Source organism: Schistosoma haematobium, chromosome 1 (assembly GCF_000699445.3).
Source record: "Schistosoma haematobium chromosome 1, whole genome shotgun sequence".
In the NCBI taxonomy this organism is placed as follows: domain Eukaryota; kingdom Metazoa; phylum Platyhelminthes; class Trematoda; order Strigeidida; family Schistosomatidae; genus Schistosoma; species Schistosoma haematobium.
The window spans coordinates 4,664,815-4,679,787 of NC_067196.1; the positions used below are offsets into that span (position 1 = coordinate 4,664,815).

Here is a 14,973-nt window from a genome sequence, read left to right on the forward strand (position 1 = left end):
TTTATATGATTAATAAACTTAGCTATACATACCTGCATCAATTACCATAAGCTGTTTATGTTGTGAACTTTTTAATGCCTTTCTACACAACATTACCAACACTTCAAGAAGTGATCTATTTGGAGTATGTGGTGATCTTGTCTAGGAGGACAATGAAAGCTTCGTAACTAAACTATCCAGCTAAAAAAACACTTTCAAAAATCCTTCTAAGCTATAAAGATCCTCTTGAGTAGATGTCAACAACAATAATCTTAAGCATGCACATTTATAATCTTAGTAATGTTGAATACAGTTCAATGAAATAAAAGTACACATGACAGATTGATAAATTAGTATACTAGAGCCCGTTTAATCAAATAGATTGTTGTGGGATGTCTCAGACTGTGGTATAGAGTGATATCCTCTGATAAGGCATGAAACATAGCTTAGACAGGAACTCATTTGGAACGAATTCAAGTACTGAGACTACATAACTATGCTTTGATCTGATCGCTTATAACTGTCTCGATACGCAAACCCAGGTTGATATAGGATACCAAAAGGCGGAGCTCATCAAAACATTTTTCTATGTACAGTTATCAAAAATGAAAATCACTTATTGATCGTTAAATTCTATTTCGTCTCAGCCTTTTTTTTAAAATCTTGTTTGTTTTTAGTCAATTTTAATGTTTTAATTGAAGTTTTATTGATAACTTTTGATTTTTTCGGTTTCTCAGTACTGTTGGCAGATTTTTTCATTAGCTGTTTAGGTACTACATGGTTGTTAGTTTTCTTTTTTGTTGTCTTTGCTTTTTGTTGTTTCTTAGAAATTTTTAAAGATTTTGATAAATCAGTCATTTCGATATCAGAATTTCCTTCGAAATTCTCTGGGTCATTATCAACATCATTTGATAACTCATCCTCTTCATCACTGTACTCATCGGTGGAGACACCTTCTAATTCAAAATCTGGCAATTCATCTAGATCACAATTATTAACACTTTTATCATCTTCATCCATTAAAGCAGCTTCTAAATCAAAGTCACTCTCATCGCTTTCATCAGTGTTTAGCGTAGGTTTGCTAGGTTCCTCGTTCTTACTATTCACACCACTCTTTTCATGTTTTTTTGTCTTCTCCTTTTTACTTTTCTGCTTGACTCTCGACTTAGATACATGTGTTACTGTTTTACCATCATCAATATCATAGGATGAATCACTATGTTCGGAGTCAGAGTTGGAACTGTCAGATTCTGTTTTCCGTTTACTTAAATTGTAATCTGTATTTGGCATAGGCTGTAGAATAGAGGAAAATAATACCAATAATTATAAGTAAAGTTTATGGAGACTATTAGCGAAAATACATTGTAATCATTTAGTGGTATGATGGTGCGGTAGCATTGTGGTTGAAGCATTTGGGTTTCAATCGATAGATTATAGGTTCAACTAGATAGTAATACTATTAGCTATCACATTTAAAATAGAACTGAAGGCCAAGTATATGAGTCAGTAGTGGGTAAATGAATTACCAATAGATAAATAATCGTGCTTGAAGAGACAGCACTAAGTTTAAGCTTCACCGAGAACATAAACACCGGAATCCAATTACATTTATTTAACCAGTCACAAACAGAACGGAACAGATATCTCGAGTCAGACCACTGCGCAGAAAATAGGATTATCTACGCACTCCATATGCAAGACCAGTAGTCTTAAGTATGTTTCTGTCATACAGAATTCTAATTCCCTAAAAAATGACACCAGAACTGTGGGAAAGTAGGATAACATCTGAGTTATGACAGTTAGACAAAGTGCTTTATGGAGAATTAACCAATATGGAATGTCCTTTCGGTGGAACTACATGATATTTCGAATTTATAAAAGTAGGAAACGTTACACCACATATCAACTTTGCAACTGACTGATAACATACTGCATAGTCCGTTGGAAAGGTCAGGAGTGTACGGTTTTAAAGAGTTGTAGACAGACCACTAAGTAGATGACGGTTCAAAGTTCAATCATTTGACCCACAATTGTCTAGTTAGTCTCTAGTATCAGCACTACACACTCAGTGGTTCAATCATACACAAAAATGTGTCTATAATCAAATACCAAAGTCCTATGCTTATTGTTCAGCATTATTATGGTAGGTAAGAATTAATCCTAACAGTTATTATTATTTGAACACATAAATATCGGTAGAAGGGGCACCAAACACATATGAGCCACACAGATCTCATTTGATTTGTGTGAGGGCTGTGATACTGCTTGGGTGCCCAAACCGAAGCAGGTGGTTTTCTTAGGGGGCCACACTCGGAGCCTTCGACCTGAAGGTCTGATCCACAGGGCAGTGGAGCAACGTCAAGAGATGCATTCCAATGGTAGCCGGTGACCAACGATTAGTTCATACGCCATTTGTTCCTTCAGGATACTGGAGCCAGCCCATGTGCACCATTGGTTTGGAATCAGGGTTTTCCAACTCCCTTAGGTGCGCTCTCCGTGTCCACCAACCCGGTTAAAGCGACGGACATTCGCTTTTCGTCCTCTCGATTTCGTAAACAACACCCCCGCCGCGAGAAGGTAGTGAGTAGGACTTCCCTGTCAGTGGTTGTATGCATGTGCCCATGTGAGAGCATTTCGAGAGGGAGAGCGGACTCTCCCCACTCTCGGCCGTACCAGGGCATTCGGGTGCAATCCTAACAGTTAGATCTTAATTCTATTGGTGAATGAGTTTACTTACAAAATTCATATTATCTATCCAATCGCTTATTTATCAAATGATATTTAATCGATGTTTATTTTTGTGCCTAATACTTTCTATATAAGCGTGTTATTCTGCTAAACATAAAATTGGGAATACCAAGTAATATCCTTCTCCATGAGAAATAGTATTGATTGAAAGAAAGATTTTAAAGAAAGTCAAATCTCTGAAGAACTCGAATCAGTTAATCATTTCGTTATTTTACCGATAGAGCTAAGAGTTACAAACATTGATTAGGTCTCAATTAAAAATAGAATAATAACTTCTTTTCATTTGTGTTAGTTGTTTGAATCTTCCTGTTGATGTTTAGGATTGCAATCGACCAGTCGCTTTTGGTATATGCGAACCCAGTGCAAGTTGCCTTGATATTTCTATTAAGTCATAAGCATTACAAGCAGAGTTTGATAGGGACTAAAAGTGGAATGCAAGACGCACTTTCATCCTTAATGAGACTCGACAGCCGGATATTATCGCATTCCATAGGTAATAGCTTGTACAACGGGGTGAAGACGGGTCCTGAATTCTACTACTGGCCATCATCCAACTCTGATTGTAATACTTGTGACTTAATGACAATATAGAGACAATTAGGACTGGATAGACACAAACCAAAAGGGACTGGTCAATTGCAGTTCTAAACATCAATGGAAAGATTCAGAAAACCAATACAAATGAAGTTAAATTCCCCCTACTATACAAGCCAGTGACTATCTGGACTTAATATTTAGGTGGATAGAGAGACGGAGTTCGAAGCGAACGGTACCGAGTTTGAGTCCTGATGTGGGCATCAACTGTGGAATGCAGGTACGTCTGATCGACGAGTCCAAGACGGGACGAAACATGTGTCCTGGATCCCAATGCTAGCCACCATCCAAATCGGCTTTTAATCAAATTCTGTGCTTACCTGCTACTTCCATTAACTTGCCTGGATTCACATATTAGATTTGCACATAAGGCCTAGTAATTAACCTTTTTCTCTATAGAAGAAACCAACGATAAATATCATAGAAAAATTAGATGATACAAGGTTACTCACTTCCTTTTTATTACTCTCAGTTAAGCGATTCAACTCGTTAAAACGAATTTGTTTGTGTTGTACATAGAATTGCCAAAATGGTAGAAGTTTGTTTGAACTATCGATAAAAGTACATGTCGACTCAATGTTCAGCTAGTGAAAAACAGAAGAGAAACCAAATACAAAGATGAAGTCGTTACATAAATCATAATTTTTATAGGCTTTTTAATATAATTATTGTTGTCATTGTGCCCGAATACACTGCTGGCATTAATAAAGAGGTAATTTCACCGGTTATGAGTAGTCATTTGGGGACAACATTGACCAGACACAAAATTTCTGGGCATCTTTGTTTTTGAGAGGCTGCATAACAACTAAATGACCTGAGTTAGAATTGACGTTGTAACGGCGCCATATATGAAGATTTGTATTATTTACATTGACTCTAATAATACGTTGATTGATTTAAACTCCAACACTACTAACATACTCAAAAAGCTACCCAGATACACAAACTTTTCAATCATTTTCCGGTGGGTTACCACATGAAGCAAGTGTGGGTAGATTGTTAACAATATAATTGGCGCAAACCTACAACCTTACAGGATTTTCACCTCGAATGTTCCGAGTTATCTTACGTAATTCACCTTTGTCGGATATATCCCGATAATGTGAGCTAATTGAAAGGAACTTAATATATGGGATATTTTTTCCTGTACTGATAATGCAAATGCAATTTACGCCAACACAGTTATTGTGCTGAAACTATTTCATTCTTCATTATTAAAAAAATATGCTAACGAATGAGAGTTCTCAGCAACAGGGACAATCCAATGTCGACTTTTAATTGCCAAACATGTTATTACCGATATTATTATTGGTAAAGTTTTGAGTTATCCCTGTATTGAAACGCGAAACTGAGCTGTGATCAGTCGTTTTTAGAACGTGTAGGTTCTGTGCGGGTTTCCTGAATACAACAATTTCATCACAAATTATTTAGAGTATCTACTCTGGACAACAATCCTGAGGTCTATGTAGAACCAGTTGATTAGTCAATCCCAGATTGAAAGAAACGCAAGTATTAGACTTTATTGCTACCAACAATTAACCAGGTGACACAAAAAGTGGGAACACCAGTCAACAAAATTATCATTACCAACAATGAACTAATTTACTTACCATTTCATTCTTACTAGCTAAATTCCGAACACGCCTTCGACATTTAATAATCCATTCTGAATGTTCGCGTACTTTAATCATTAAAGCTTTCATCTGTCTACAAAAACTGGCTACACGACAAACATGTAAGAATTGTTTTACCTAAAATAAATAAATAAAATGTACATTATATAATGTGGTATGTCGTAGCTATAGCTAATAATAATGGGAAAAAGTAGCTTCAACTTCTACAATATTCATTTAGCTATAAATACTTATCTCAAGTTATTAGCACAAAGTTTGTAGTATAGGTACATCAATCTTTATGATGGCATAGCTGTGGAATAGTGATTTAGACATTCGATTTTGATCATAGAGATATAAAGTGAGAACGTCACAAATCGAAGTTTTGAATACTGATTAGCGCTCCTAGTCTTTTGTGGAACTGACTTACATTATAGTTACAACCAATGAACTTGAACCCAATTTTACTTACTAAGGTTCGAGAAGTCTGGTAAGATAACTAACCCTTATACGAATATATATTTTCGGTGTGAGTGAAATATCTGTTCATTTATGGACTGAAACACTAAATACGAATTTACTTGATTTTACTTTATGGTTAGGAAACGTGGCCTTTTAAAGTAGAGATCTATAGAGGTAACTAGTATTTGATTATGTCTTCGTAAAGTTGTTCACATATGATGGAATCCCTGTTATCATATTAATTTTGTATTGCTATATTGATTTGATGAATCAACTTAGGTCAATACACAGTTATTTTTAAGTCTAACGTTGATCATGACTGATTAAACATATATAGGATATAATGAAGAAAATTTGTGTCTGGTGGATACTTTTGGTGGTGTTAAGTTCTCTGAGCAAGGCTGTTTAATTGCTGAGCATCCACTGTTATTTTTAGCGCCTACTTCATGCATAAGATGAAGATAAATGCTCAACAATTAAACTACCTAGCTCAGAGAACTTAACACCACCAAAATATATACATGAATTCTTCAAATAAAGCGATACTTGACAGACTCACTTCAGTGATAAAAGGCAGTGAATACTCTGGAAAAGCAATTGAATTTGCATGTAATGCCATACATTCTGCTAATAAATCAAATAGCCAACTAATAATGGCATCATTTGATGCGGTTTCACGTAGTTGACTAGGTGTAAAGTGAAGCAACAAGCGTAAATCTAAAGGAGCATTTGAAGCACGTCCAGATCGTTGATTAAAGTTAACTAGTTGAAATACATCTAGCAATATTGGTAAAGTAGGTATTAATAAACGATTATCTGCAGATAAAGCTCTGCCAGTTAGTGGCAGTCGAAGATCGTTATTTTCCACCAACGTTTGCTTCCCTTCTGACAAGTTTGCTTCGCATAGAACAGGAACTCCAGCCATGTTATGAAGCATAGAAATGCAATGGAAATGCAACGGTAACCAACGTTGACCTTTATTTAATCTATTAGTAGGATAGATTTAAACTTCAGAGTTATTTCTTGAGGAAATGATGTGTTGAAAGTCAACTGACAAAAACGTTTCCATCTTACCATTTTAACAATTGGTAGTTTCTATAACGTGATCCAGACTATGTATAGCACATTAATCGAGTATCCAATTGTGATGGGATGTCGACTACCGGTCGTATTATCGAATATCGTGGCAAACGGAAAGGCCTTTATCCCACTTTTATTTCATAGGGTAATTCGCTAAGATCCTATCATACTTGAAGTCAAGTACAAACTTCTTAAGAGATCGATATGAAAATAAAGTGATGGTTTGATCTTACATGATTTTTTTACTGGTTTTTGGCCACTCAGTTTTTCATGACAAAAAGGCAAAGCTTATGTTGTTACCTATAACATGTGGGTCTAGTTTATTTGAAATTTCAGTTGCATCAAGTGTTGGATATTTACAAAGCTCTTGTAGGAAGCCTGAAGCCAGTTTTCTTTAGGTTGGAGCTTATTAATAAGATCTATCAGCACGTTAGGACAAATACTATTAGACTAAAAATGGCATTATTTAAAACTATGATCTATGGAGTTATTAGTGAGTTACTATGATTGTTACCAGTCTTTTGCTTTTATTTTGAACAGTATGTGAGCACTAGGTTGATGCATTACAATAAATTGCTTGTCGAACCATACTAATCAATGAATCTTATGCGAATGAATAGTTGAAATGTGTCCAAATGCAGTGAAAAATGAGACACGTCTAAACATTAAGAGTCATGGGTTTTCGGGATTGTAAATCCTTACTATTGATACATGCTAACAAGCTATTATTATTATTATTATTATCATTATTATTATTATTATTATTATTATTATTATTATTATTATTATTATTTGAACACATAAATATCGGTAGAAGGGGCACCAAACACATATGAGCCACACAGATCTCATTTGATTTGTGTGAGGGCTGTGATACTGCTTGGGTGCCCAAACCGAAGCAGGTGGTTTTCTTAGGGGGCCACACTCGGAGCCTTCGACCTGAAGGTCTGATCCACAGGGCAGTGGAGCAACGTCAAGAGATGCATTCCAATGGTAGCCGGTGACCAACGATTAGTTCATACGCCATTTGTTCCTTCAGGATACTGGAGCCAGCCCATGTGCACCATTGGTTTGGAATCAGGGTTTTCCAACTCCCTTAGGTGCGCTCTCCGTGTCCACCAACCCGGTTAAAGCGACGGACATTCGCTTTTCGTCCTCTCGATTTCGTAAACAACACCCCCGCCGCGAGAAGGTAGTGAGTAGGACTTCCCTGTCAGTGGTTGTATGCATGTGCCCATGTGAGAGCATTTCGAGAGGGAGAGCGGACTCTCCCCACTCTCGGCCGTACCAGGGCATTTGTAATTGATTACCTACCTTCTCTACACTTTTGGTCTAAACAGTGGTACACAGTGGAGCGCCCTGTTAACCATGTCAATCGCTAAGCTAAATTCGCATATTTCTAAAATTTGATTACCCCTGATCTCCATAATATTTTTATTCCTGGATACCACTTAACAGCTGTGTTGCGTTCATAAGCCTTCAATTCACAACATAATAACTAATCTGTGATTTGTGTCGTCGCTGAAAATTCTGATGTCACTATCTTGAAACATCGACTTCGGTGGCTTGGACATGTTCTACGAATGTCGTCCCAGAGAATTCCACGTCGTACATTATTTGCCGACGCTTAAACTGGTTGGAAAAAGCGGAGGTGGTCAGTGCACGACATGGTGTCGTGGCGTGAAAGAAAGCTGTACAGAACTGGCTTCTATTGGATCTTCACGACTCCCTTGTTGGGGTTCTAGGGGTGGTGCAACACAGTGGCTAGAGACGTTATCAGATATGGCTCGGATTAGAAGACAGTGGCGATCCTGGTGAGACTTTCTTCATAAAAGTGAACGTACGTTCTTTAACTGAAAGAACCCTTCCTGGTTTTATTTTTCCTGAGTAAACTGCTTCTTCTATTATTAGTTTCACTTTCATAAATCCGGTGAACCATAAACTTGAGCGTGAGTTTAACAGAGAATAGAGTAAAAGAGGATTTAGTGCCGATTTACCTATTGTACTTGGAAGAAGACATACGAAATGCAACGATGCGATAGATTTACTTTTAAATATGTTACATTACACACCAACTACTGATAGGAAGTATGTATTGTCATAAGGCATTCTTAAATTATCAAGTGTCCTGAAAAAAGTAGTTTGTGACCGGACCGTTTTTAAAGATGTGGTTCTCAGGAGCCTAAATAATTAACTTATTAACAAGGACACACTAAAAAACATTAAGTTTAGTGCAAACAATTCCGACGAGACCATAATTTATGGACGAACCGATTACGTATAAGATAACAGGTCTCGGATTTTCGCGCGAAATGCACTCATCCATTTGGATAAATTGAGTTTTTGCGCTATAGCTAATGCCAGTCCGTGATGAAAACCCGAAATCTAATTTCTAACAATAACCATCGACTTTAAATTATAATTCTAATTCCTCACACAGGTTTATAACCCTCATTTGGTCCTGGTTATAAAGTGGATACTCTCAAGGTCAGTCTAGCGTCGCTCAAAGGTCGTCCGTAAATTAATCTCACAACAATTCCAATTAATTGCAAACCACTACTAATCAGGGATCAAGAATACTAAATCTATTTCATATATGTAAAAATAGTCTTACTTGATTGTTCCATATACCAGTTGGCTTAGTGGATGAATAAGTGACTTTACTAAAGCATGGACATCTGCGTATTTTGAAGCGAAGTCGCACCATAAGCGAAGGCTACAAACAAACTGCCAGTTAGCCACAGACTGGATATCTTCCTGGAAATAAATACAAAGTGTTACCTCTTACTAAAAATGGACATAGTAGAACTCTACAAACAATAATGCGAAATAAAACTAGTTTCACGACAAGCAACATTAGACAGACATTCAGGTGATATTGGTCACAAGACAGCAACTAGTCCAACTGGAGAAATGATTCATAACATACCAAGCTACCTACATGAATGGTCGGAAAACCAGTTCATATTTTCAGGAACGAGGCAAGCCAAAAGTTCTTCGGCCGTTACAGGTAAAAACTTCAGTGAATGAGAATATTTACTTAAAGATATTTACTCGTCAATTTTACATGAGCCTCATTGATAGTAAATGTGATGCCATAAGGCAATTCTATTGAGCATCACTTTTCGAAACATAATTTACGTTAATCAGAAGCAGAAACATGTTAGACGAACTACAAGAGGAAAGCAAAATGCGACTAAAACCACTGACTAACAAACTTACTTTATTCTTAGAATTATATGCCTTTCTTAGAGTTATCGCGAGTTGTCGAGTGTAGACAAAGGCATGTACGTATGCATCGTCCAGATTCTTACCGAATAGCTCCAATAGGCACTCACGCATCAAGTTGATCTGAGCAATGTTTGACGCCAAGACGAATTTACAATTTCTAACGAAGGCCACAAACATAAGTTTGATACACAAGCCGGCGCATTCTTTTTTTAACGAAAGGGCCTTTATAAGGTTAAGGAAGGCCAGGAGTCTTCGTGAATCTTCATCTTCACTCCATGTTTTAACCATCAACTAGAGACTTCATTCTCAAAAAATAATTAGACAGACCTTGAAAAACTTTTTCTCCAACTTTTCATGCCTTAAAATCTTCGGTATTTTGTTATTGATGAGTCTGAGATCTAGGATCGGATTTTTTAGTAATGACTTTAACATTCCTATGGAGTTGGTGCGGTGCCTTAACCTTGAGTTTTAAAAAGTTAGCATACGATATCCAGTATCTTTGTCATGAAATTGTACAAACTAATCGGCTTCTTCACACTTGCTTCTTGATGATTCTGTGTAACTTCAGATCTTTTATACCGTTCAGTGTGTGGTATTATAGCCATTTGACTTCAATAATTCAACTTATTCTGACATTTATTTATGGAAATATTTATCTTGTTATGTGGGTGCTCTTCAAGTGCTCTCATATGGACGGAATACGAGAAACTTTCGCTTAACGAACTTCATTTCTAGTGGCAATAGATCGATGGTGCTTCAAAGTAGGAGGCTAGGCATATGGACCAACAAAATAAAAAAATATCTGTAAATTAATATTAACTACTATCCTGCGTACTGGGTTTCAAGACTTAAGTTCTCATGAATAGTTGAAGGTGTGACTGCAAGCCATTCGAACATCTTGTGCCTATAAATTCCGAACGTAGTTCTTAGGTCTTGTGTCAGCACGGAGCTTAGTTTAGTTTTAAATGGAGATTCAGGAGTGTTCAAGATGTTATGAGTCGTTGAATGTTCATCTCTTAGACGCTTGTGCCATAATAAGCAAATGTTTGGTGATTGAATTTGAGACCGCAAACTGATTTGGCGATTCAATTTTGGATAAATCCCAGTGTACTCTTATCCTTTTGTGGTGCATGAGGAAAAATCACATTTCCATACACCGAATGAGGCCGAATAAAATTGTTAGAGGTTAGGTGAAACATCCTACTGTCAAACTTGCCTAAAATGCGCTTCAACGTTATCAATGAAAGGTTTGCTCGAAAAACATCCTTGTCACCGTTAGCACAAGACTTTAGATAACAGAGTGCCAACACTCCTAGGTGTTATTCAACTTAAGACACACCCAGAGGAGGGTTAACTAAGTTGTATGTGTTGTCTGCAACATGACTCGGCTGTACTACTTTACACTTAGAAGTGTTGAAAGTAAGTCGAGTATGATGATCCCTCCAACACACGATCTTCGGTGTCAGCAGTAGCGTTTCTGTTGATTGTTACAACTAGGCATGTTAGGGTGTTAGAAAGTCTCATTAAACTACACACAGATTGGTGGAGATTGGCAAACTCTTGGGTGCACACTTGACATGCCACATAATGGGATCGCAAGTACAGGGCTTGCCTCCTCCCTAACCATCATCGGCGACTGACAGTTTGGTCCTGTTCCCATGAATTTCCCTTTAGTAATCTGAGGTACTGCTGATGTGATACTTTTTTCTATTTCAGCAAGTCAATTGCGAAGATTAGTTGGAAAAATATCCGATGAAAACTGGATAAATACTGGGTAAGCGCTAGCATTACTCATGACCCGAGATGTTTAATATATTAACTGATTGTAATTATTGATTCATATCCCTTTTACTTTATTGTAATTATGATTGAAGATTCCCCATCTGTCTTTGATATGAATTCTTCATTTAGTTGTTTTAACAATGTTCTTCAAAATATGATAATTAGAAGTACTTTAATTATTTTGTGCGGTAGGAATCCACGAAATTGCTCAATTTTAATTTAACAAAACTAAGGGAGCTCGAATGAACGTATTTTATTCGGAATTCGAAGTCAGGAAGTCATAAAGTAGAAAGGAAATGATTAGTCCATGCAAACACCACGGCTGTCACAACCTTGCCTGAAATCCAAATTTGTGATCATTTGAATGTCCTCTTTTCAATCCATTACGTGTCAGTCAGACTGTGTTTGGATGTAGACTTTGTATGATCTAGAATATGCCCATTCGTATTGGAATTAACGACTGAAATTGAAACAGACTCACCTGGGTCCTGGAGTTGTATGTGATCAACAAGTGGGTTGTGTATTGAAATCACTGACATCTAGAATTTGAACCATAGATTTCCCGCTACCACCCTTTCCCACGAAAACTTTTCGGGTTCTTATGTCGCAGTGACATGATCAGATTGACGTTTTCAATCTGCTTTATCTTCCCATATCTCACACGTTGATTATTATGTGTGAGTATTTGGGGATACACACTGATATATAATTTGGGGCATTCTATCGCATGATTCATCTAGGCTTGATTCACCTGCAAAGCAATCAAATGGAAAATATGCTCATTGGGATAATCTTGAACTCTATTTGAATTTTCTGCTTGTGTGAACTTCATATTTGGGTAAACTGGCTCTCTGACTGCTTCGGGAAAACTTGCTATTCTTTTTGACTCATCGTATCGATGACTCGTGATTCCATTCGTTTTGCATTAGTTGTGAGAATGTTCAACATCTGAATCAATAACATCAGAAATGTCACTAGAATTCGACTCACTTGGGACATATTTGTCACATTCCTTAAGAATATCACTAGAGATAAATGCATTGTGAGGACGAATAACATATGATGTGACAGCATGAGACTGTAGTCTAACTAATTCGAAACTTGTTCTTCACATTTAATCAAGATTTTAATAAAAATAAATAAATCAATCGGACAAAACATATCGGATAAAATAACATCACTTGACATGTCTACCACACTTATGAAAAATTTCATTAGAAATACATGAATCTTGAGAACAAAGCATATCTGGTAAAATGATATCACGAATCTGACCAGAGTATGGCTCAGTTAAAACATTCAACTTGGTAAGGTCGGAATTACAAAATCTAACATTGCATGCTGCGAAATGAACAGTATTATCGCACATTGACTGAATATGTCTAATCTTACCACATTTAAAACATTTAGCATCACGAAACACACATGAATTACATTACAGAAATTTACCACAGGACGAACATTCATCAAACTTGTGAACATCTTTGTGATCCTAATGAATTGTTATCTGCATAACCTTGAGTACGTATTGGATTGTGATGACGTATTAATGCAGAGGAATTCTTGACGCCCTAATGAATCGTTTCATGAAAATATTCTCCTTCACAGCATTCAAAATTTGCTTATCTTACGTTGTCTAGTAGTAGTTGCTTGAGAGTTGCGTGGGAAGGTGAGGTCGGTTTGTCTGGAAAGGCCAAAATGTTTAGTAAGTTGTAGGCCTTTTTCCGATGAATGTAAGAGAACAGATAACGATATTGACATCTTCAACAGCTTCCTTGTTCATGCATTAGATTTTGAACCTTGTCATATAATCACTAAAAGCACTCGTGATCTGGAAAAAAATTATGCACTCACATGATTTTGAGCATATTAGCAAAAGTTTTTGTTTTTAATTTTTTTGACATAATGATGCAAAAATCATAACGAGACGAAACAAAATGTTATTTGGTGTTTTATGTGCAGAATTCCTTCAAGAACACGTGTTCTGGAGTAATTACTGTTTTACCAAAAAGCATTGTCTTATGTTGGATGTCAGGTACCACCGGAGACTTTCGTAACTGTTGATTATAGTGTGGGGTATTGTAATTGCAAGTCATACGTCGTTCGATTATACCGGAGGGAAGTCGACATGATTCTGGTCTCCCTTTAAAATCTCGGCTCTGAGACGGCCGATGCTGATGCCATTGTTGGTTTCGTTCTTATCGATGGTACAGTACTTATATTCACGCTGAAGAACTTTGAAGGGTCCTTCGTACTCCGTTTCAAGAGGTCGTCAAAGTGAGTCGCGACGTACAAAGATGTGTGTATTATATCGTGGGGCAGGTTGAACGAAATCATCACTTAACTACTGTCGAGTGAAAACAGGCTTAACTGAACGCATGGTGTGCATAAGCCTGTTCGTGTTAGGGTTCGGATCCATATTAATTATAGAAGGATTCACGAATTGTCCTGGAAGTCGAAATGCCGTCCTGTCAATGTTTTGAGCTGCAGTGCATCCAAAGTGAGCTTTCTCTGGATTGCAAATACCGAACAACCCTAGTGGAAGGCGCGAGCCGCAGTTATGTCTCTGTAGGATTTAACTTGTTCTACAGATGTTCTATCGGGACTGTAAACGCAATGTTGACGACCCATTCTATGGGAAAAAGAATGACTTGGCTTTTAACTTTATCTGTTTCTAAACGTAAAAAAGAATTTGATTTGCACAATAGTTTGAGGAATTTTAGTCATTAAGTGAAACGCACAAACATACCGACCAGTGTTGTGTGTCTTATGGAAATGAATAATAATAAAAATATGAGTTGTAGTCACACTAATATAATAGAATAATAATGTCATTCAGTCAGCGGGTCACATGCAACAGGGATAGTTTGCAAACACATTAGATCAGTTTGAAGTAGTGGACGTTTTAAGTAGCGATGTGATTGGTTTGTTATTGGCATAACTAACAGTCCTTGACGGGTGCTGCTTCTAGCCATATTGTTAAACGGTCTACACAAGTTAAGGGTCCTACCAAACCAAGTTGAACGTGGACGAAACAAGTGTCTTGAGTTTTGAAAGAACCTGAGGGATATTTTTTGCGTCTGATCACCTTAGATTTCTGGTAGTCTACAAAGGAGCGTGCCCACTTCCCTACGTCTTTATTCATTCCAGGCCAACAAAATCGTTTTGCTTTGAGCTTGATGGTTGCTCGAATACCTGGATGAAAAAGCGTGTGTAACGCACTGAAGACGCTACAGCAACAAGATTTCGGTACGACTGAACGATCCCTACCTGTAGATGTGTCGCATAATAAGGTCTCCTTACCTGTCCCCATCTGTTTAATACGTAGTTTTAGGGTTGTTGAAGATAACTCTTGCTGAAGATCAGTGTCTTGTTTTCGAAGCTGCGCGAGTTTAAGAAGGTCGATCCCTTGGAAACTGTTCTAAGAAGTTGTAAGAGACAAAGCGTTTGCAACTACATTGTTTGCTACAGAAATGTGTTGTAT

General features: G+C 37.1%; 1 protein-coding gene across 1 annotated transcript; it reads right to left on the reverse strand.

The window, feature by feature from the left end:
* Positions 1 to 549: 549 nt before the first annotated feature.
* On the reverse strand, positions 550 to 10,177 carry NOC2L (Nucleolar complex protein 2). Its single transcript, XM_051219624.1, has 7 exons — positions 10,035 to 10,177; positions 9,699 to 9,998; positions 9,091 to 9,233; positions 5,956 to 6,382; positions 4,932 to 5,072; positions 3,774 to 3,905; positions 550 to 1,272 (listed from the first exon to the last, which is right to left on the reverse strand). Exons 1-7 carry the CDS (start codon positions 10,137 to 10,139, stop codon positions 613 to 615), a joined length of 1,908 nt encoding a protein of 635 aa, XP_051072964.1. The 5' UTR covers positions 10,140 to 10,177; the 3' UTR covers positions 550 to 612.
* Positions 10,178 to 14,973: the final 4,796 nt, after the last annotated feature.

Excerpts from the sequence above, each read along its gene's own strand:
- NOC2L (XM_051219624.1), bottom strand. The coding sequence starts at position 10,139 with ATGTTAAAGTCATTACTAAAAAATCCGATCCTAGATCTCAGACTCATC. Across the intron at positions 9,999-10,034 it reads TGGAGAAAAAGTTTTTCAAG|TTGATGGTTAAAACATGGAG; the intron begins GTCTGTCTAATT and ends TGAAGTCTCTAG. Across the intron at positions 3,906-4,931 it reads TAGCTAGTAAGAATGAAATG|CTGAACATTGAGTCGACATG; the intron begins GTAAGTAAATTA and ends GTTTTTCACTAG.